The sequence below is a fragment of the Labrus bergylta genome, chromosome 22 (genome assembly GCF_963930695.1).
Source record: "Labrus bergylta chromosome 22, fLabBer1.1, whole genome shotgun sequence".
Lineage (NCBI taxonomy): Eukaryota > Metazoa > Chordata > Actinopteri > Labriformes > Labridae > Labrus > Labrus bergylta.
Genome location: NC_089216.1, coordinates 9,943,737 through 9,964,739, shown reverse-complemented (window position 1 = coordinate 9,964,739; position 21,003 = coordinate 9,943,737). Strand labels below are relative to the sequence as shown.

General features: G+C 40.5%; 1 protein-coding gene across 32 annotated transcripts in view; it reads left to right on the top strand.

Annotated features, from left to right (window-relative positions):
- Positions 1-21,003, top strand: part of LOC109994240 (protein tyrosine phosphatase receptor type D) — a 354,409-nt gene that overhangs the window by 281,589 nt on the left and 51,817 nt on the right. For all 32 annotated transcript variants that reach the window (XM_065950652.1, XM_065950655.1, XM_065950656.1 and 29 more), the window contains 2 exons: positions 5,914-6,059; positions 8,023-8,164. In XM_065950652.1, the coding sequence (XP_065806724.1) occupies positions 5,914-6,059; positions 8,023-8,164 (288 nt within the window). The remainder of the gene's footprint in view (positions 1-5,913; positions 6,060-8,022; positions 8,165-21,003) is intronic.

Genomic DNA, 21,003 nt, shown 5'->3' with positions numbered 1-21,003 from the left:
CCAGAAGAGATCACTAATGTAGCTGTCACTGCAGAAAGGTTTCAGCCTATATGAATGTACAATGATAATTGAATAAGAGGGTCTTTCCGATCTAATCCTATGAAACACTGACTGAGAAGCTCAGCTCTGTTCCATAAATAACCCTTTATATTTATTTAATGGAACCATCCAAAATTTTCTATTGACCCACACACACTAGCCTAATTTATAAATGTCCAATTTGCAATGTTCACTCCTATTCTGCAGGAATATTCTAACACCCATAGGGGCGTGTGTCTGTGCACGGCTGCACATGTGCATGATAGGTTTAGTCAGAGTATCTGTCATTGCTTTGAATGTGGGACAGCAGCATTAGCCATTCCTTTTGAAGCTGTTGTTGGTGCAAAAAAAAAAAAAAGTCGCCCTAACTCCTGCAGAAAAGTAGCTCAGCCTTTGCATTGCAGTGCGACTGAGCATGAGTAATACACACTAACCGGGGTTAAGGATGTCCCATTGGAATATGATTTTTGCAACCTTAGTCACTGGGCTGAATATTTGGCAAGGACAATACCATGGTGAGTTGCGTGTTAAAGTGCATGCTGTAGTTTTCCCGCCTTTGAAGCTATATTAGTGATGATACACGTTTATTTATTCACGGGAGATTCTTAGCGGCGAATAAGAGACCCTGACCCCATCCAAAAATGGACCTGCAGCTATGCTATCTTCATGCAGCCTCAATATTAATGTCATTAAGCTGCATTTGTGTATATTCTATTGAATTAGTTTTACATAATGACTCATGCATTTTGCTGAGGGAGCACATTTGAGCAGTTGGGAAGGGGGCGGGGGCAGTGTCAGGAGAAGGCTTGTATTATGAACTTCATTATGCGTGACAAGCAGCACAATATTGATGGAAGAGCAAGTCCCCATCATTGCACTGCGTTCAAAACTCTGCAGTGAATTCATGTACTATTCCTGATCCAGTAATTAACAATCATTCGGAGGCCATATCCCTTTTCAAGTAATCACTAATTGCAATAAGAATTTCAGTTTCCATTTAAGGCCAGATTACCGATGAGCATGCAATGCAAATCAGGCAACAGTTCTAATTAAGCTCCGATGCCTTTTTCTTTCTCACTGCCTAGCCCCTTTGTGAGTGCATACAATGTAGAGTTTGTTTTCTCAGCATTACAAAAGACATATTTTTTTTTTATCATAATGCTGCAGATAGAGAGTTGTGTAGTGCCCCAAAGAAAATGGTTTATGCTCGTGTTTGTTCCATTGATTAGTATGTGTGGTTTATCTTCCCTCTCCGTTTTTTTTCCCACATATTTTCTTTTGCATTGTTTATCTCCGTCTTTGTGTGTCTGCATTGCTACATTTTGTTTTCGCTTTGGCATGGGGGGGGGGAGAGCTGTTTTCTGTAGACTGTTAAGACAGTTAATTAATCCATAGAGAGGGTGTTGCTTTAGAAAGCACATACACCAATGCATTCACATTGACCAAAAAAAAAAACATCCTCTAGAATTGCATTCATATAAATACTATGATTACAGACCTTCAGAATACTTAGAAGATGACATAAGGTCAAATGTCATCAGCACTTCACTTTTACCGCCTCTAGACCCTTGTGTCACTTGCTACTGTTGTGACGATTTATCAATATCGCCGGACTAAAAAAACTGTGACTTTAAGATGTTGAATGAGGTTAATGGCATCTTTAAACGCTCCTTTCTTCCACGCATATGTCCAAACGGAGCAGGGTATTTGCAGACTGCCACCCAATGTGTGAGGATTAATTATCGCCCTCCACAACCCTGCCTTACCGTGCAAGTTAAAGATTCAGAGAGGAAATGGCCCCTTTCATGCAAATTAAATTGAATATGTCAGTCAGTATAATTGTGAAAACCGAGCCACTTGGACTGGTGTCTGTGCCGAATAGAGGTTCCAACTGAAAGTGGGTTTATTAATGTTCTTCACTCCACTCTTTGATTGGTGCTATTTAATGGCTTGGCAGATCAAACTCTACTTTATGGCAGAATACTGACGACATTAAATGTTTTGGCCATTATGAATGAAACTGAGATCCATTTGAAAAGACCATTTAAATGCAATGTTTGGCTGAGCTAAGCCAATATCAAACAAACTTGTAATGAATGCAGATACGCAACATGCTCTTAACCCTGCTATCCGCCAAGTTAAACACAAACATGAAAAAAAATCAAATCTTCGGCCATCGTTTTCAGTTACACAGTCCATTCAACTTAAAGTCTGGTCTTCAACAGGTGCTTGGAAGTTTAACCTGCATTCAATGGAGCATTACCTTCCAAATCAGAGATGATTCAAACTAACCGTTTCAGAAATATTGTATATTCATTGATTTGCCAGCATGTTTCTCTCAAAATTAAATCATGTTGGTTTTGTCAAAAATAAGCTGCATTTCTACATGCTTCAAATCCCAGCTGTTGAGGCTGGGATTTAACTGTATGTTCTGTCTTTTATATGGAAGATGAGACCATGGTAACACTTGAATTAAATTCAACCCAACAAAGAACAAAGCAAAACATGTAAAACATGCAAGGTCATTAAGCAACACTGCTATTTTTATTAAATCAATGTAATGCTCAGGTTTTAATGCAGAGTAAAACAATTGTTATCGTTAGCAAGCCTTAGCTTTCCTGTTGTTTGATATATACAAATACATATAGATTTCTAGCAATTAAACAGTCCTAAGGCCATAGGGCTAACGCCCCTCAGTCCTATGGAAATGGTTGTTCTTAGAACAGTAAAGGCTCTAGTCATCCTCCGAATTCTTGACATGTAGTCTTTGAAAAATAGAGCAAGGTGTTGCTATGAACAGCATCTTCCTTTCCGGTCGCAGCGAATGTGAACAAGGTAACATAATGACCTCGAGGGAGAGCAAGCACCGGCCCATGTCTCAAACCTTTTAGCTCATGGCAGGCTTTACACTTCTCGTTTTGTTTGCAGGCGACAGCTTAGCACTGGATTAACAGGTGCCTTGCCAAGGTATTAATTCAAGTAGATCAGGGTTAACTCTTAAAGGAGTCTCCAGCATGTAGCAGAGGTTACAGGGGCCTTAATCGGATGGGATTTATTCAAACTGAGAAACATTTGAAATGCTTGAAGGCAACACTATGCTGATGATACTCTGTGTTATTTGAACATTATTTATTTTACCAGGAAAATATTCTTGTTGGCATTCAGGAACTCTTTTACAAGAGTGTCCTGGCCAAGACTGCAGCACAGAAGTCTAACAAAGACAGACAGTAAACAAATATTATGTTAAAAACCACAGTATTTCAGGCAATCAAATGGCAGCTAGATCTTTCAACTTTCACATAGCTTTAGGTTTTCCAACAAGATCATTGAAAAATCAGGGTTCTGTTGGAAGAGATTTATTTCTGGTGCATTTGTAAAGCATTTGTTCACACAGACCGTGTCTTTTGAGTTGCTTTCATGTTGCTCGTCATGTCATTGTTCAGAGAAAACCGAGGTTTCAATCAGCCTTTGTCTGCCTGAACTCGTATGAGGACTCTACCAAAATGGATGTTTGTATGCGGCAGACCAAAATGGGGGAATGATGGTGATATCAGAGGCCATGTCTGTGAAAACACCATTACCTCCATGTCACGCCTCAATCACTCCCCATTGTACGACGACTTTCCCCCGGCCCTCCTTCCCCTCACCTCCAATGCTGATCTCCCCGTTCATGTCCTCGCAGTCTATCACAGCCGGTGTGGCAAGACGCACCGAGCCGTAATGGATGGCCCCCGAGCGAAAACAGCCCCAATAGCATATCAATTACCCATCAGCACCCTCTTGACTGGATGCCAGTGAGCACCAAGCCCCAGCCAAACCAATGAGATAAGGTGCAATTGCAGATATAATGGTGCTTTTTGCTGCGTAAAAATTACACAGCGTCATCTCTGCAGCCCACCTGTCGGATCTGTCAGCCGATGAATGAAAGAGCGATTCTGAGTGTTATATTAATGTGTGTCTGCATGCAAAAGCATGTGCATGACAAGAGGCAATCAGGTGATTTCCCAGACTAATTTGCCCAGTGGAAGCCCAGCTGCTTTCCTGTTTATCTGTTCACTCTTTTGATTGCTGACCACACATCTTATGTCACCTCTCCATGAATCCTGCAAGTTAATTCTTAGCTCACTCGTGGTCCCGCTGCTGGGCAGGGAAATTGTTCTGCATACAGACACGCGAACAAGCTCGAGCACACATTCTCACACACACACACACACACACACACACGAGGTGATTCAGATGGTTGGCATTACCGCAGCTGTGTGGCCCCTAATGGCCCGCTGAAGTGATTGATAAAAGGCAAACAGTTGCTCTGCAGGGGGACAGATGGAGCTACACCTCCCACTGAAGCTGGCGCTCGAGCTTCAGAGCAAAACACTAAGGGTGTCTGGCTTAGCACTGTTACATTATTGCTATTGAATTAGCCTAGATCATTATGATAAAGCTGGAATGAAAATCTAACAATCAGAAACTCCTCAGGGAGAGACAGGGTTATTTTTCACTTATATGTGTGGGAGAAAGCCGGTGAAAGAATTATTCTAAAGACTGGATAATATTAGGGAATTAGAAATCAAACTGCAAGCACAAGGCTGCAACTGGCTTAACCACCTGTCAAAATCGCAGTCTGAGAAAAACGCTATTGTCCAGTGTTGTAAAACCACCACGGTAGCTGGGAACGTCCATGATTGCACAAAGCAATCACTGTTCCATTCTGTTATTCCCTCACCTCAACTCCCCTGCATTTTTTGCATTTTTATCCTCAGTGCCTTTACACTTGACTTGTTGTGATGAATTGAGAGACCAATTAGGAGCGATGGAATGCTCACATCGCCAATCAGAGCATTGCCAGGGCCTTATCAGGTGCGTGTCTCATTTGCGTTGGGGCACAAGCACTGTTCCAATTGGTGGGTTTTGGGGGAGATTAGTGTTGTCTGCTGGTCCACAGCTTCTGCTTCTATGCACGAGTTGGACAATGTTTGCCTTGTTATTAGAAACACTAAATGGCGGAAAGATTATTGTATAGAATGACATGTAGACTATGCAAAAATTAACAGGTTGAGGATGGATGACTTAAATGTCAATGACACATAACAGACAAACTCAAAGACAGATATGAGACATAGATCTAAACTTAACGATCATCCCTTTTTTTAAGCTTGGCCTGGTGGTTATGTCGTGTGCGCCATTGTATGGAGGCCATAGTCTCTATTGCAGCAGCCTTTGGTTTGAATGTAAACTCTGCCCTTTGCTGCATGTCATCAGCCACTCTTTCCACCAAACATTTACAGTCTCTCTTCAGCTGTCCATTCCACTGAAGGCAAAATGGCCAAAAACAATAACCTAAAATTTACTTTCTGCAGTGCTTTCAAAATGAAATGAGCATTAAAAACTAAAACCACTGAAACTCATATTACAATGATCTTTTAGGTATGCCTTTGCTGATTTTGTTATGTGACAGAATATGAAGGTGCCAACATAACGCTTCACTGTTGCAGGGGGAGAAGGCCAGCAACATACAGTATATTTCCCTTTTTCTTCAAAAAGTCCGAAACCAAACTTCCTAGAAAGTCAGTTATGCTTCAAAACAGATTTTAGAGTTTATGTAAACTACTTCCCAGGTCAAGATTATACGCTTTGTACACACATACACCAATGACCTCTGTCCTTTAATTGATCCCAACCTCTGATCATCTGTTTCCACTTACACAATACTTGTCTTGACCTCCAAAGACAATCCTCTTAACAGCCACATGCTAAATCTGCAACTTTGTTTTCTTTCTAATTTGTGGGGCTTCGTAAGAGAGATTAATAGCACTGACTGCAATGCTTAGTATGCTAACTATTTCTATCTTTTGTTCTTTGTTTGTCTCTCTGCAGCACCACCAAAGTTTTTAAGAACCCCTAATGACCAAACAGGCGTGCAAGGAGGGGTGGCATCCTTTATCTGCCAAGCTACTGGAGATCCACGGCCCAAGATTGTGTGGAACAAGAAGGGGAAGAAAGTCAGCAACCAGAGATTTGAGGTATTAGGTCTATTGTTCTGATGTAAAATGCTCGACAAAATTGGAATGCTTCAGCACTGCTTTTGGCTCCCTGCTCGCACATAATCCATCGCGCCAAGCACTGCTCGCCTGCTTTTTTTGCCCTGACTTGCCACCACGCATTAGCAGGCTCTAATAATCATGCTGGCCAGGCTTTTGAACATGCTTGAGTTTTAATGAGCAAGTTTACAAAAGATCTGGGGATAGATTTGTAATTCAATAACATACAAGAAAATAGCAATTGGACAGAAGAGAAAACAACTTGTGGTGTGACCCAGATACCTACATTAGCATCATGCCACATTTGCCAGCTTATGCAAAGTGAAAGGGGAAGCAGCGCTTTCACTTCTAAATATCCTTTTGCTTTGTGGCATCTTTATCTAAATGCATGTCCTACCCTCCTTATTTCGGCTGCAGCTTTGATTTCTGGTCAGCTTTAATCTGCACTTGGGCTCAATACCCATGAGAAATAGCACATCATTGCAGAACACTGATAAGATTTCTATTAATTTCTGTGTCAGTCCTCAGGACTATCATGGTGCCACTTTTCCCCCTCTGCTCTTCATGCCATATTTGCTTGCTTCTGCACAGCAGCAAAGGCTTGACAGAGCTAGGAGACCTCTCCCCGCTTCTACTTTGGGTCTCATAACGACAGAAATCTAATCTTATCAGAGTTCATCGCGTTTGCATCGCACGTTGTGCTGAATGCTAACACACTAGTTTTCATTCCCTCATTGCCTCGAAGGGTTTGCCGGCTGCAACCATTTCACGCCCATTCAATCATGTGCTGCTGCCTCATCTTCTAACAAACACCCATTTCCTTTTAGTACTCTCACAACTTCCTTTCTAATTCACTTCTTAAATTTAACAAAGAAAGGGACTCTTTTCACAATCACCTGCTATCAGCTTGAATGCCAACACCGCTATATCGTTTGGCCGATGAAATGTTAAAGTGTATTATGAACTAACACATGCACAGAGATATTGTGAATTTTGAAAATGTTGGTAGGCTGCTGTGGGTTTGTATGTGTGTGTGTGTGTGTGTGTGTGTGTGTGTGTGTGTGTGCGTGTGTGGTATGCGCGAATGTGTGAAGAAAAGGTCTAAGGCCTATCTTTATTGCAATCTACCTCAATGCTTAAAAGAGGTTGAGTTATGACAAAGGGCTTTCTAAAATCAGTGAGTATACGACATGTAGCATGCAAAAAAAAAAGCTGAATAAGCAACAACAAACACCTGTTTGTGAGCATTTTTATGTGTCGTTCGTCCAATACAGTCGGTCCTGTCCTTTGTACCACTATCTCACCTCATGGTACAACTGTCCGTAACCGTTTATCAAGCCACTTTTAACTGTTTGTGCTTGTTTCTGTCCCATTGACACAATCCAGTGTGATGCATTACTTAAGGGTAGAAAGTTAACTTTAAGAGTGGGACACATTCCAATTTACAAATCCTCTACTAAACAATATATCTGAGCAAAACATTCCGTCCAAATAACCTTCCCCATTCTTAAAGTTAGTCAGCCGCATTGATTATTTGACAAATTAAGGCAAGGTTTAACTAAAAGAGAGCACGTCTGAACACATAGTAAACTGATTTAATACATTCCTGTAACGAAAAAGCTAAAAAAAAAAAAAAAACACTTATAAATGCTCAATACTTATATATGATAAATATGAATTTTTATATTGCACAGATTAAGGCACTATCTGTAAATTATGGTAAAAGTAGATAACCACAATATTCACAAATGAACACAAATCACTCGGGTTCAATTTAAGGTAGGCACTAGCGTTTGTCTTTGTCATAGAAAGTACATTGTGTCCCCATCAGTGTTGTTAGCCAAATGTCCTCTAAGTTTTGTTGTTGTTTTTTGTCTGCTGAAGGTCCCTCACCTGTTGTGCACAAAAAATCTCCTTTAACATATCCTGTCTCTCGCACCTGCAGGTGATAGAGTTCGACGATGGTTCTGGTTCAGTGCTAAGAATTCAGCCTTTGCGCACGCCCCGAGATGAAGCCATATACGAGTGCGTCGCCTCCAACAGTGTTGGAGAGACGAGCGCTACCACCAGACTCACTGTTTTACGTGGTAGGTCCCCAGAAGACAAAAAAAAAAAAAAAACACACCACTAACATGCCCCTTTTTCTCCCAGCTAACACAGGTAAGCATGCATTCCCTTGTTTCATTTCTGTCCTGTCCTCTTTTCTGTGTCTTCTCACTGTTTCATCACAAACCAAAAAATTAGAGACCCTGGTTACACTCACGTTGTATATTCTTACTTGATAAAATTTAGTCCATTAGCTATTTAGCCAAGCAAGTTTCCGTTTCTAAGTGACTTAAGTCATTTGCATACAGATTCCTGACACAATAATTAAGATGCCAGTTAAATTATGCAAATAGCAATCCACTCCTAGCCTGCGGTGGTTTAATGGAAAAGCTCAGCAATAATTTTCAAATCAGTCATTTTTCATCTCTGCACTTCAGCTTTGATATTCGTTTGACCGTGTTAGAAAATAAAGCAGAGTATTCCCATGGGATTAGCAAGCGTGTTTTGTTTGTTGCCGTGTTCCAAGTGCCAGTATCTTTCAGTGACCAGTTGCTGTTAATAGCCGGCACTCCTCTACACAAACAAGTGCAACAAACGAGGCGGGAAAGGTCAGCTGCTTTGTTTACTTCCACTAAGCTGAGAGAATAAAAGTCAAACGACAAATATCAAGTTGGTTGACAGTGCCTCTTTTATAATAAGGACTGAGCAAAATTTCTATCTTGATTACACAAAACATTCCATTCAAAGAGAAATATGTGGTGTCCCTGAGCTCAAAAGGCTGCGTAATATCTCTCTAAAACATGACTTGTTTGGCTGTAAATGCAGGAAAATGGCTTTAGAAAGAGCCTTGGGCAACCTGAATGAGGTGTGCTCCATTATGTGACACAATTACACAACATGGCAAATGAGTTTCTATTGAAAAGGGTGCTTCCATCCTATAGAAAAAAAGCTGGCTCTGTGAGTCTCTGAAGCCCCCACCGTTCTGCTTCTTATCTCACCAATGAGCTAACAAAAGGCCCTTTGCACCGTCTCCAGGGGCCGATTCAAAGAGAAAGGTGGCACGTTCACATGCAGCGCTCCCCTGTTTACTCTGGAGCATAAAGCATATGTGTGTATGTGTGTGCTCTCACAAGCAATAATGTGCACATTTCCTGTTCGCTCCCGCTCTGTCTCTATCTCAGTATTTCCCCTCCACACACACACACACACACACACCAATAGATAGCTAAGGGACGGGTATAGACACAGCTCTTCCCCAGCACTGTGGCCTAGCATTAGCATGTTTATTACCAATTCCATTTTGCTTTTCTGCTCCCTCTCCTTTCCCATCAATGCACTGAAGGTGAGTAGAGGCCTATCTCGGATCAACAAAACAGGAAAGAGCTTTTTCTTTCTCGGCTTTGGTGCAAATAAAAAAGGTGTGCTCCCTGTCCTCACTGTCCCTGCATACACATAAACACAAATATTGGCCATTGTGAAGGATTTAGGCTACATTCTCTCTTTTTTTTGTAAAAAACAACACTTTCAAGTTCACTTGCAATGACAAAGCAGGGATTCATACTAAACACGGAGGTTGAGCATTTTGTGCTACATCTAGTATCTGTTAGGCTTCACCAAGGAAATGTATTGTTAATTAGACTGGAAGCAAAGTGTTTAAAATAAAATAATAAATCAAAGAACTGTAAATTCATTATAAGCAGTGATAGCTACACTTGCGTGGAAGACGAAGAAAAGGAAGCAAGATAAACACAAACAAGTGTTGGCTACAGACTCAGAAATCAAGGATTTAAATATTCCATTTAAAATTTGCCCTTTAATATGAGCCTTTCATTTAAAAGTTATCAATTCAAGCTGAAGACATGCAAAACACATCCAAACAACTACCCCAAAGACCAAACATATGGCCTACTTTGACTCTCAGGGAGCTGGTAGTAAGCTGAGTATTTTTTAAGGTAACACAAGGTTAGCTCAAGGATGCTTTATGTATTATTTAGAAGACCAAAAAGCTTCCCTCTACCACAAGTACTTTGTACAGTACAATAAATACAGCACTGCTGGTTTTCATCATTCCACATGACACAAACTGCAGCTTGAAAAATGCAGCCGCACATTTTTCACGTCCGCTCTGCCTCCACGACCAGCAAAAAAGATTTCTGTCCTCCTCTGGTCCTTTAGTAGAGAAATACTTTTGTAGTGTGTGAAGCCGGATTGGTGAGGTAAATAAATAAGCAAACAAAGATAAGTGATACTACACCAGGAATAATACATATAAAAGTGACTGTTCGTTTAGTTCATTTGGGCTTCAATGGTGTGTGGAAACAACTGCAGAGCATCTGTTGTGGGAAGCTCGCCACAGGGGGTGATGCCAGATACCATGAAGGAAAAGCACATTGTGGTAATTGCCATGCTATAAGAACAGGGGGATTCGAAGAGAAGAAGGGGAGGGGGGGGGGGGGCATTCATATTCTTGTAGGCCTGTAAATTGATGGGAAGCGCCATTAGTAATGAACTTCCAGGCTTAGAGAAGCCATTTGCATGAAAGGCGATCCTGGAAAGGTAATGATGTTCCAAGTCAAATCTGCTCGGCCCAGGGTGTGAGGTGTGGGTTTTTCTTCATGCACTTTTTTCTGCACACTCTGTTTTGATTAACTAGGAGATGACCCGACTCATATAAAACTTGCGTCTTTGAATTAAGGTTGTCTTGATTTGCTTAGTAATTGAGAACGACAGGGAGGGATTGAAAATAAGGAAGCAGCAGATTTTGGATGTCACGGCTTGAATATCATTTCATCCAAGTGTTATTTGATCTAATTTATGAATATTCTTCTGCAAGATATTGCCATATAAATAGGATTTAATGTAGAGCCTGCAACAACTTGCACTTTCAGCTATAAGTAAAGAAAACAAATACTTGGAAAATGTAGCTAAAGCACCTCACCGGGTCCAGACTGTGTGCAAGCAGCAGTTCCAGTAGAATGATGTGTGGATTTCAGTGCAGCAGTTCATGATTCAGGCATGATTAAGGATTAATATTGCATCCTCATACTCCCATTATGCTGTCAACAGCCATTTCCTGTAGCCCCACACACAAGTGTGCAAACTTATGCAGCTGTGCACAACTTGTCAGTGGGAGCGGAAAATGGGAAGCCGCTCTCCTGTGACGGAAAAACAGAATGCATCATTTCCATTTGTATGGAATGGTGCAATGGCACAGCCAAAAGCCGTGTGGCTGAGACGGATCTTTCCACATACAATGAAAGGGCTGCTACATGATCAGTGATTATTCATAGACAATGCAGCCACTCGGCTGTCACTGTTAGGAGAAAAATATTCTCTAGACTTAATAAAACACACCAAACCTGCTCTGATGTATTTTCTTAGCAAAGTTAATAGAAGTTATTCAACATTAGCTGTATTGAAGGGCAAAAACCTTAATTTTTAGGGTCTGATAATGACAATTTAAAAAAAAAAATGAACATTAATGCTCCCCCTAACCATCATTTGTCCCTCCGTGCACCATTTTGTCAATGCATAATGCCTCCATTCTCACATTTCTCACATAGTACAGAGAAAAAGATGAACAAAAGCTGGTCAGCATGCTCAAATTGCTTAGCAAAATAAATGCTGTGTCAGCAGTCTCGGACTGTCGGAGCAGGGGATGCAGTAGGGATGAAGCAAGTGACCGATGTAAAATTACTGCACTTGTGATCAGTGGCTCGAGAAGAGCAAAAAGTAGAGGGGGGGGGGGGGGGGGGCAGCAGCTACCGTACAATTCTCTGGTTTACTGGCGGGGGACTCTAAAGATGGCAGGACCCAGGCCGTCATGAGGAACACTCAATTTTGTTTGAAAAATACAATTTACTATAAGAAATTGTGCTGGGAAAACCTGCTGACTCACTGTATGAGTTGAGTTACTGTATTTGAGATGAAGATATGGAGAAAATCAAGAACTATTTGGAACTATTCCACTCATAAACTTGTACTGTTGTTTAAGAAGCTAGTACTGTTTTAGCAGGTTTTCAGTGGTTTTTTCATCATGCTGGGACAGGATTGAAATCAATGTCACATACAAGCAATAATCTTCCAGTCCAATAGATGTTTCATAGAATATCAGTAGGCAAGTCATGGCTCGGGATTTGGCCAATACCAATGACACAGTTGTTTTCATACAACTCTCTCAAACAAGAGTGCAGGGTGACAAGATATTCATGGTTGTTATTAAAAAGATGGAGTTGGCTATCTCAACAAAAAGTGATCTAGTCACAAAAAAAAGGAATGATACCCACACTCCCTTATATCTAACTGTGTAGGTAATCGTTGGACCCAATCGGTATATTTATAGTATGCAGAAACATGCTGCCTGCAAGATGGATGTTAGACTTTATAGCCTGCATAGTGTGTGAGAAAACATCTGCCAGAGCCACAAAGGCTCTTGGACGCACACTGAACATGATAGATAACTCTCCACATGTTGTTTCTCTGTACTTGTAAACACAGCCTGCTGAATTAATAATTATTGATGCAGACAAAGGAGTTTTTTTCCCCCCCAGTGTCTTTTCCCCTCAAATAAATTGAGCTTAATCTGACTAACATTTTCAACTGAAAATATTTGTCAAAAATATGAAATGATCAGAAATGTTATTCATATTATATTCTGTGCTCAGCTTGATAAAATACTATCTAAATTTGTGTTCATTTTTATGAAGGAATATTCCATTGGATAATCCTGATTGAACTCAAGGTCAGAAACCCTGGAGTGTGTGAGTGTGAGCCAGGTATCTGAGGGGTGCTAATGTTAGTAGCTTTGATCCTAGCTGCATTCAAAAGTCATTTTATACTCGATTAATTGGCTACTGCAGGGTCATCCTTAATACATCTAATGATCTTGGGAAACTTTTTGGAGCTGTGCAAGGCCGCTCACTAATTACAACCATACAACTTTGGAGTGGGGTAAAAGTGATGTTGCAAGGGTGGAGTTTGGAGTTGTAATTACTTGTCTTTACATTTTAAAGTCAGTAACAAGTGACTTTACAAGTCACAAACAAGTGCAACGACTCATTTGGAGTGTTATGGAATAGGGGGATAAGATTAGAAATGTTCTCATAGTAAGTTTCTTCAGGCTTCAGCAGTCAAATCTCAAAACATTATATAATATATTTCATGATAAAATAATGCTGCCCGCTTTCTGCTGTCACAGCGATCATCTTCCACATGGAAAGAATGCCTTTCATGCAAACTTTGAAAAGCCTGGTATAACCCCCGTTTTCCATTAGGGGTCCTCTCAGCAGGATGTTGGCAAGCATGAATAATCTCTAGACTCCCCACTCCCGTAGCAAGCTTTTAGCTGTATCAATAATTGAAAAAGCTGCTACGTTTTCCCTTTCTCAGGAGGAAGTGAACTTGTACACAGTCATTTCCTCAGACAGTTACACCAGAACTCCCCCCCAAGTACTCGTCTGGGTCTAATGATACTAGTCTGGTCCTTGACCCATGAACATATCAAAATGCATGAAGGGATTCAAGTTCAGAGGATTTTGTGGGTGTGTTCTGACAACTGATGGGATATTTGCTTCCAAGTAAACAACACCTACCCTTACACACATAAACGGTTTAACATTCACATACTCTTTTCAGCAGATGACTTGCCACTTGAGTATCCAAGCCAAGATATTCAACACACACTGACCCAACTGCTTAGGAATGTATAGTACATGAAGGTTAATGAAGCAACTTCATTTCTCACAGTTTTGCCTTCTGTCTTTCCCTGCCCGTTTGGATGTCTCACCTGGTCGCTGATTCTCTAACCGAGTCCCTGCTGGCTCCAGCTTCTGGTCTTAATCAGCACTCCCTGACAAGGATAAAATAAGCAACATAAACAGTTCAGTTTTATTTTATTTATTATTTTTTTTTAAATGTTGACTCAGAGACATATTCTTTATTAAACTTTGAAACATCAAGCAGCATATAACCGTCCCTAGTGGGCGGTAAGAGGGTAAATATACAATGAATAAGCCTGAAACATAAAAAGAGAACAGATGTCTGGCAGTATATACTTCAAAGTGACAGGAGTGTCTGTGAGAATGGAGGCGTCTCTGAGGAGAAGGTACTGTGCGTTGTTTATATATTCCCTGCCACTTCCTCTTCATTTATGAATGCTTAATGCACTCAAGAGGATCAAATGAGGGTTGATGGACTGTTAAGAAAAAAAGCTAAAAAAAAAAAAAAAAAAAAGAAGAGAGGGATCCTAAGGTGCATTTCAGGGAGTTGATATAAGAATAAGCGTCATCAGTTTTAGCTTTCTGTTTGGCAAATAGCTCAAAGCTTTGTCAAATAGTTTTCTCACTTCTCTTTTGAATATTACTTATAATATCAGAAAAAAAAAGGCTGATGGCAGATAAGAAGACAAGAGCACAAGTTTTTATTTTTTTCCCATTTCCCAAACTCTAAATAAATGGGGCACTGTTTTCGGAAGTAAATGGAATCATTGCTCAAGGTAACAACCAGCAAATGGAATATGCAAAGTGAAATCCTGAAGAGGGCGTGAAGGGGACATAAGGCGAGGGAGGCGAGAGACAGACAAAGACGAATCGAGCTACTTTTAAAGTCTCAGACCAGCAGTGACTGCACTGAGGCAGAAGGAGTCAGTGAGCAAGGCAAACGTAAAAAAAAAAAAAGACAATGGAAGTGTGGAAGAAGAAACGACATGATTGTAGGTAGAGGAGGTCTTAAAATCCCTCTGTCTTCCTCTCCACCTTCCCCCTAGGTGATCTTTACTCAGAACAGTACATCTGGCTCAGCTAACGCGTAGTCTGTAAAGCAAGAAGAGCGGGGGGGAGGGGGGGGGGCATCTGAGCGTAAATGGAGCTTTGTGCCTGGCTTCCTGCCTGCCTCGCTGCTTGCCCAGCCAGGCCTGTAGAGAAAGGCCCCCTCTTCGCCCTTCCTGCTTCATCTCTCCTTTTCATCTCCCTCTTTACCCATCCATTTTAGCACTACCCCTAAGGGGCATCCGACACTAACACTCACTCTCTGCTGCTTTCATTCTCTTTCCTCCCACTCCCTTCGCCTATGTTGTAAATGGAGGAATATCACAGCTAATCTGTCATGTTTATGAATGACACGGGGCCTAGGGAGAGTTGGGGAGCCTAGCCAGAAGAGGCGCACATCTCTGTTGCGTGCCCTCTGCTTGGCTGATCCAATCTGCCCCAGCAGCAATGGCCATAAAAAAATGTCTATGGGGGATGGCTGGCTTGAGGGAACATTAGACAGGGTCATTTCAAAAGCATAACTCCAGCCATTTTCTGGCTTAGATCCGGATGCTCCACCATTTTCTATCAAATCCCACCCAATTTCTAACCAAAAACGACAAGTGCTTCTCAATGGAGCCCCCTACATTTCCGATACAGATGGAGACAAATTTGCTCATTAATGTCTGAAGTAATTGTCTATAAAGGGATGGAAGGCTGGGGGGGACATTATTTTAAAGCATAACTCCATTTCTACCTCTAACCCCAATGCCTTAAGAATCTTTATCAAATGTTAACCAAATTACAAGCCAAAACAACTAATACTTGTAATTGGAGCTCTCTACAATTCCAAAACAGTCCTTGAATGGGAATAAGTTTTTTAAAAGAAAAAAATGTCCAGAATAGATACACCAAGACACCATTATATGGGCTTAGAGTTTCACAACAAGTTCTCCAATGTCATTCAGAATGAGATTTGGCTTGAATTGTTCATCTGTGAAGGTTTTCTCAGGGAAAAAAGGTCTGATGATTAATAGATTGGCTCTACAATGGTTTCCTCATAATCTCAGGCATTAGGCGAGGGGTTTTAATGACAAATAAGCAGCATTCAATTAATTATACAATCTCAAAGGGGATTTATGGAAGAAACAATCAGTGCAGGGCAAAGGGGGAGAGGATGCTATTTTTCACCGAGACAGAGTGCCATGAACCTCAGGTTAAGGAAGCTTTAGTCGCCTTCACTTTCCCTCCTGCGATATTTGCGACATCATCACAGGAGTTTTGGGCCACACATTGGGTAGTATTTCACAATCCATTCCTTTTGCTCCTTAAGGCAACAAGAGTGAAATAAAATTTCAGCTGACACAAGATTGTCTCTCATTGTCAGGCCCTCAGGTTTTAGCAATTTTCTTAAAGAGACTGTATTTGTACAGCAAATTACTGAACTACCTTTTAGCAGTACCAAGCTTGGGAGATGTAATGCCACTTTGGGTTGAAGTGGGACTGCTCCTCTTAAAACCCTATTACGGACAATTGAAATTAGCTGTTTGAGCCAACTGTGGTACATTCAAAGTAATATTCATTAGCATGCCCTGTACCTGAAGGATCGACTAATGAACTCAACCCAAATATATTTTAGTCAGCTCAGCTACACTCATACTCTTATACTGCTGATTTATTTTGGATAGAGGTAGACAATTTTTCACTGCACTAAATATACAGTATTCTAGGGAACATTTGAAAAAACATGTCACCAATGGTCTGGTTTTCTGAAAGCCCTGTGTGGGTAGTTGTCATTTGAATTTAAACAGGTAAATTACCAAAGATGACATCCATTCTTCTTGTTATTTTCACCTAAAATAACCCATCCTTGTATGTATGAGACGGTTTAGAAATGTCCTATATTATCGGAAAATAGTCCTGACACACAAATAAATACAGGAAACACTTACAGAACCGCCTTTTAATAACATTTTATGTTATTATGAAGAGTTAAATACCTTAGTTGAGATAAATGGCTCGAAGGCTTTCTAAAAAAAAACATGAACTCTCCAGTATTCTGCTATATACAACAGGATTAGTTCTGACCTGCAAGACCTGCACAGACGCATTTGTAAACCAAAACTGGAAAGCAGTCATGCCTTGCCACTTAACATTTTCTCATCACTTCGTCTGAGGCTCTGGAACATAAAGCTGTGGCTCTGGGGCATGAAAATTGGGACGTGCTCTCACATTTGAGCTTCTAAGTCTTTTCCAGTCCAGGCAATCATTAGATAACCCAATCAATCTAGATCCATGCCTTGTGTTGAAAAGAAAATTAAGGGTTGACTCAAAGTTCAGAAGCCTGTAAACCTTAAAAAAAAAAAAAAAAACTCAGGAAGGTGAATTTTCGAAACCGTCCCCCCAGACATACTTGTGAGCCTTATTAGAAGGAAGTGCTGGGCATTTATTTTTTTCCATTATTGGATTAGTTAAGCGATGCCTACCTTGTGCAGGTGCCAGGAGGCTTATTTGAGAAATCTGGCTCAAAGGAAGCTCTAAGGAAAACCTAATCTTATTTAGACTGGACAACATATGTGCCAAACAGCAGTGGGATGTATCAATGAGATAAATACAGGCTTTGGATTTTCTGAGAGCATTTAGGGAAATTCTTAATTTGTCCTTTTTTGCTCGGCAATGATGTACATGGGCTTTTGTGCCCTGCATACTGTCCTGACTTGTTGTTTTCTGAGTGAATGGCTATACCTGCCAGTCATGAATGATACCTTATCATTCAGGCATTTTACCATAGGCACTGCTGAAAGAAGTGTCCAGACATTTGTGTAAAATCATTGGAAAGTCTTGCATATTATAAAGGTTTAGGTGTAAAGCAGTAACTAAAGCAAAAAGTAGGATCAGAGCAGAGAGGCTATACAATTTTACTTGTGAATTACATTAATACAATCAAATTTATGTGGCTTTTTTTTTAAACAATGGGAAATACATGATATACTATATACATGAAATACTAGAGTTAGAAACTAGAAATTAATTTGGGGACGAGTTTCAACTCTGCTAAAGTTCATGGGCAGCATGATGGATGGAGTATTGAGTAAAGCAATGTTGTTTGAATCCAAGTTTTCTGTAGTTCACCCAAGCTGCAGGTAACTGACAAAGAAAAGGGTGGACTCAGATTTAGAACCTGCCAATCATTTAGTGTTAGATTGTTAAAGTACACCTTTAAATCAAAGCGTACAGTGCACCTTGCAAGCAGAGCAAGGAAATCAACAACGGTGTGGGTGAAAGTGGCGAAACATTAGAGAGAGGGAACGAGGAAAAATAGAACAGATGCCGTCATAGAATTGGCACAATATGGAATTGCTGTGTGCCTTTGTTAATCAAGAGCTCTTACGTTTGGTTGAGTAATTTTGTTTGTGTGAAAACAAAAGCATAATTAACAGTTCCCTCTCCCATGCCAAACGGAAAAACATAACTGAATACGTCAGTTGAACAGGGGCCTAACAGAACATTTTGTCGGGGAGGATTCAGGTCGTCTCTGAACGGATGTGTTAACAATGCATGCGACTATTTTTTACAGATCTGTTAACAAAATATAATGAACAATGTTTCTCTGTTAATGTGTTCTTAATCAGCAACCTCATTTAAACCACAAAGATCAAACATCTGCTTCGATAGACACTTGTTAACATGTCTCTTTATCTGTGGGTGTTACTTTCCTGCAATCATACAAATATTTCACCCTTCACCTTAAATATTGCTGAATCACATTGTTTCCCTTTTTATATAGTTTCACCAGCTTAAGAAATGAGAGTCTACTTTAATCTAGGAGAGCTAATGCGTTAGCAAACCATTAAAAAAACATGCCAAAGTCTAAGTGCCGTCCTTGTGAACAGCAAGAGTGCTGTATGATTAACTTGATTAGCACCCTAACCCTGCTAAATTCTTCTATCTTTGTTCTCACTTCTTTTGGATTCTTGAGCGTGGAAAGGGCTTTAATCAGCGTCCCTCAACTTAAAATTATATGCTTCAGCAGGGTAGTGGAAAAAATGACTTTGGCTCAAGCTGCTGAGAAATATAAGCAGTGCTGTCACACTCCATGGGTAATGTTTTGTGGCTCATCTTTTGTGTTGGCTGGAATCTTATCTTGGGAGGGGTAGTAAGGATCAGATTGATTCTTTAAACTGGGCAAAAATAATCTTTAGGCCAGAGGGAAAAGAAGTGTAAAATGTAAGAGTGTCATACTTGAGGACATCTGCCCCAAATTCCCACAGTTCCATAATCCTGCATCTTTCCAAGGCAGGATTCCCAAACAACAATACGTCTTGACACACACTATTCTCCACAACGCTGCCACAGCAAGTGACCTGTGACAGCCTCTTTGAGAAGATTGTATCCACTCAAATACGTTCAACAAATATATCTTATTATGGGCCGGCAGGGATTTTCCCTGAAGAATAACCTCAACCGCAGGGTGAAAGTCTTGTTCCGCTTGAAAAGAAAAGGGTCGGACCGAATCCAATCCTTGTGCAGCAACCAAGGAACAAAAGCCAGAATGTGACCGGAAAGGTTTATGTTTTTATGTTTCAAGTCTCGGGCAACAAAGCCTTGGCCTTTTCACAAATCATTTTGTACTAAATGGGTAATTGTATAGCCAAATATCATTTCAGTGGTATAAAACAGAATCTACATTTGACTTCATTGGATTTAAAGCAAATTTCCTCTTATTTCTGGAACATTTTGCTCTCTCTGGGTAATACATAATGAAGAATATCAATAAAATCACAATATGGCATCGCATTTGACATCATAGTGTGCTTTGAAAATAATGAAAATAATTCTTAAAACTGTGACCCAACAAGCTAAAGTTCATGCAATCTTTCCAAGAAACGCCACTCATTTTGTTAAAAACATGTGCTCTGCATGTAGTTAATCATTATCATAATAAACAGGCTTTTACCCCTGTGTACCCTGTTGGGGTTTTTTTCTCACAGCAGTCGACATTTGGCCTTAGTTTTACCGTCTTGTTCCAATGAATTCCAGCTCAAAGATGAAATTGCCATAGTTCCGTGTTAACCTTATAAACACCACCTCAGCCTGCACAAACACGCAAGTACGTTGGTGAAGAAAGAACTGAGCAAACATGTAAACAGAGTGTGTTTGAACGGTACCTTTATCTGTTTTGAAGACTCCATTAGGCTAATTAAATTAGAGCTTAAACAGGGAGGATATTACCAAGTTTGTCACTAAAGCCATTACACCACAGCTGAGAAGTTGACTGTAAACAGAGGCTGTGAGTGTGTGGGTATATTGGTTCTGGTGTGATAACAAACTGTGCTGAATTTATGCTGCACTTAAGCTACATTTTTGAAACTGGAATGGCCGCTGTTGTCGTACAAGGCAAATGTGATTTCATCCGCTCGTATTTTTGTATGATTGATCAATAGATATAATCTGCTAATGGGTTGATTTTATGTCCAGTGGCCTTATGTCTTCAGCAAAAATCTGCACACTGAGGTACTTTTTGAGCCAATGTCCTCTTTATACTCCTCCCATACTTGGCAGCGCACACTCATACAGCCTGATAGCCTGGCAGTGGCTAATGTGTGCAAATTGTCATTGGGAGTCTTTTTATATCAAGCACCAGTGCTCAGCACTTCTTTAGAAGGTGACTTCAGCATTTCTCTGCCTTCCATCTCATTTAGTGTGTAGATCCATTGTTGAATATACAGTATGGGTCTGTAAAGCAGAAAACGCCCTTGTCTTAGACTGTCCTTGAGATTGCGGTTCTCAGAGAGGTAGATTAAGGAAGTGGGGAAATCTTTACAACCCCTTTTTTTTCTAATAATTTCAGCTTTCAGCTTTAAATACCTTTTTTTTTTGTACCAGCTATTTTGCCCCTATACATTCTTAAGTCTTAACGCTTACAGAATACTAAGCCCAGCACATAAAAAAAAACAAATGCTCTACAGGCACACAAAACTTTTCCAATTTCCACTCCATCAGGATGCAGCTCAGAGTTACTGAAGTGGTAATGAAGTAGCACCTTGCTAATAATTTATGTTGAACAACAACCTCTTGACTGTTAGAGGAACATCACATGGGAAAAAACTACTAGCTTGTTGTCCTCTTGTTGATTA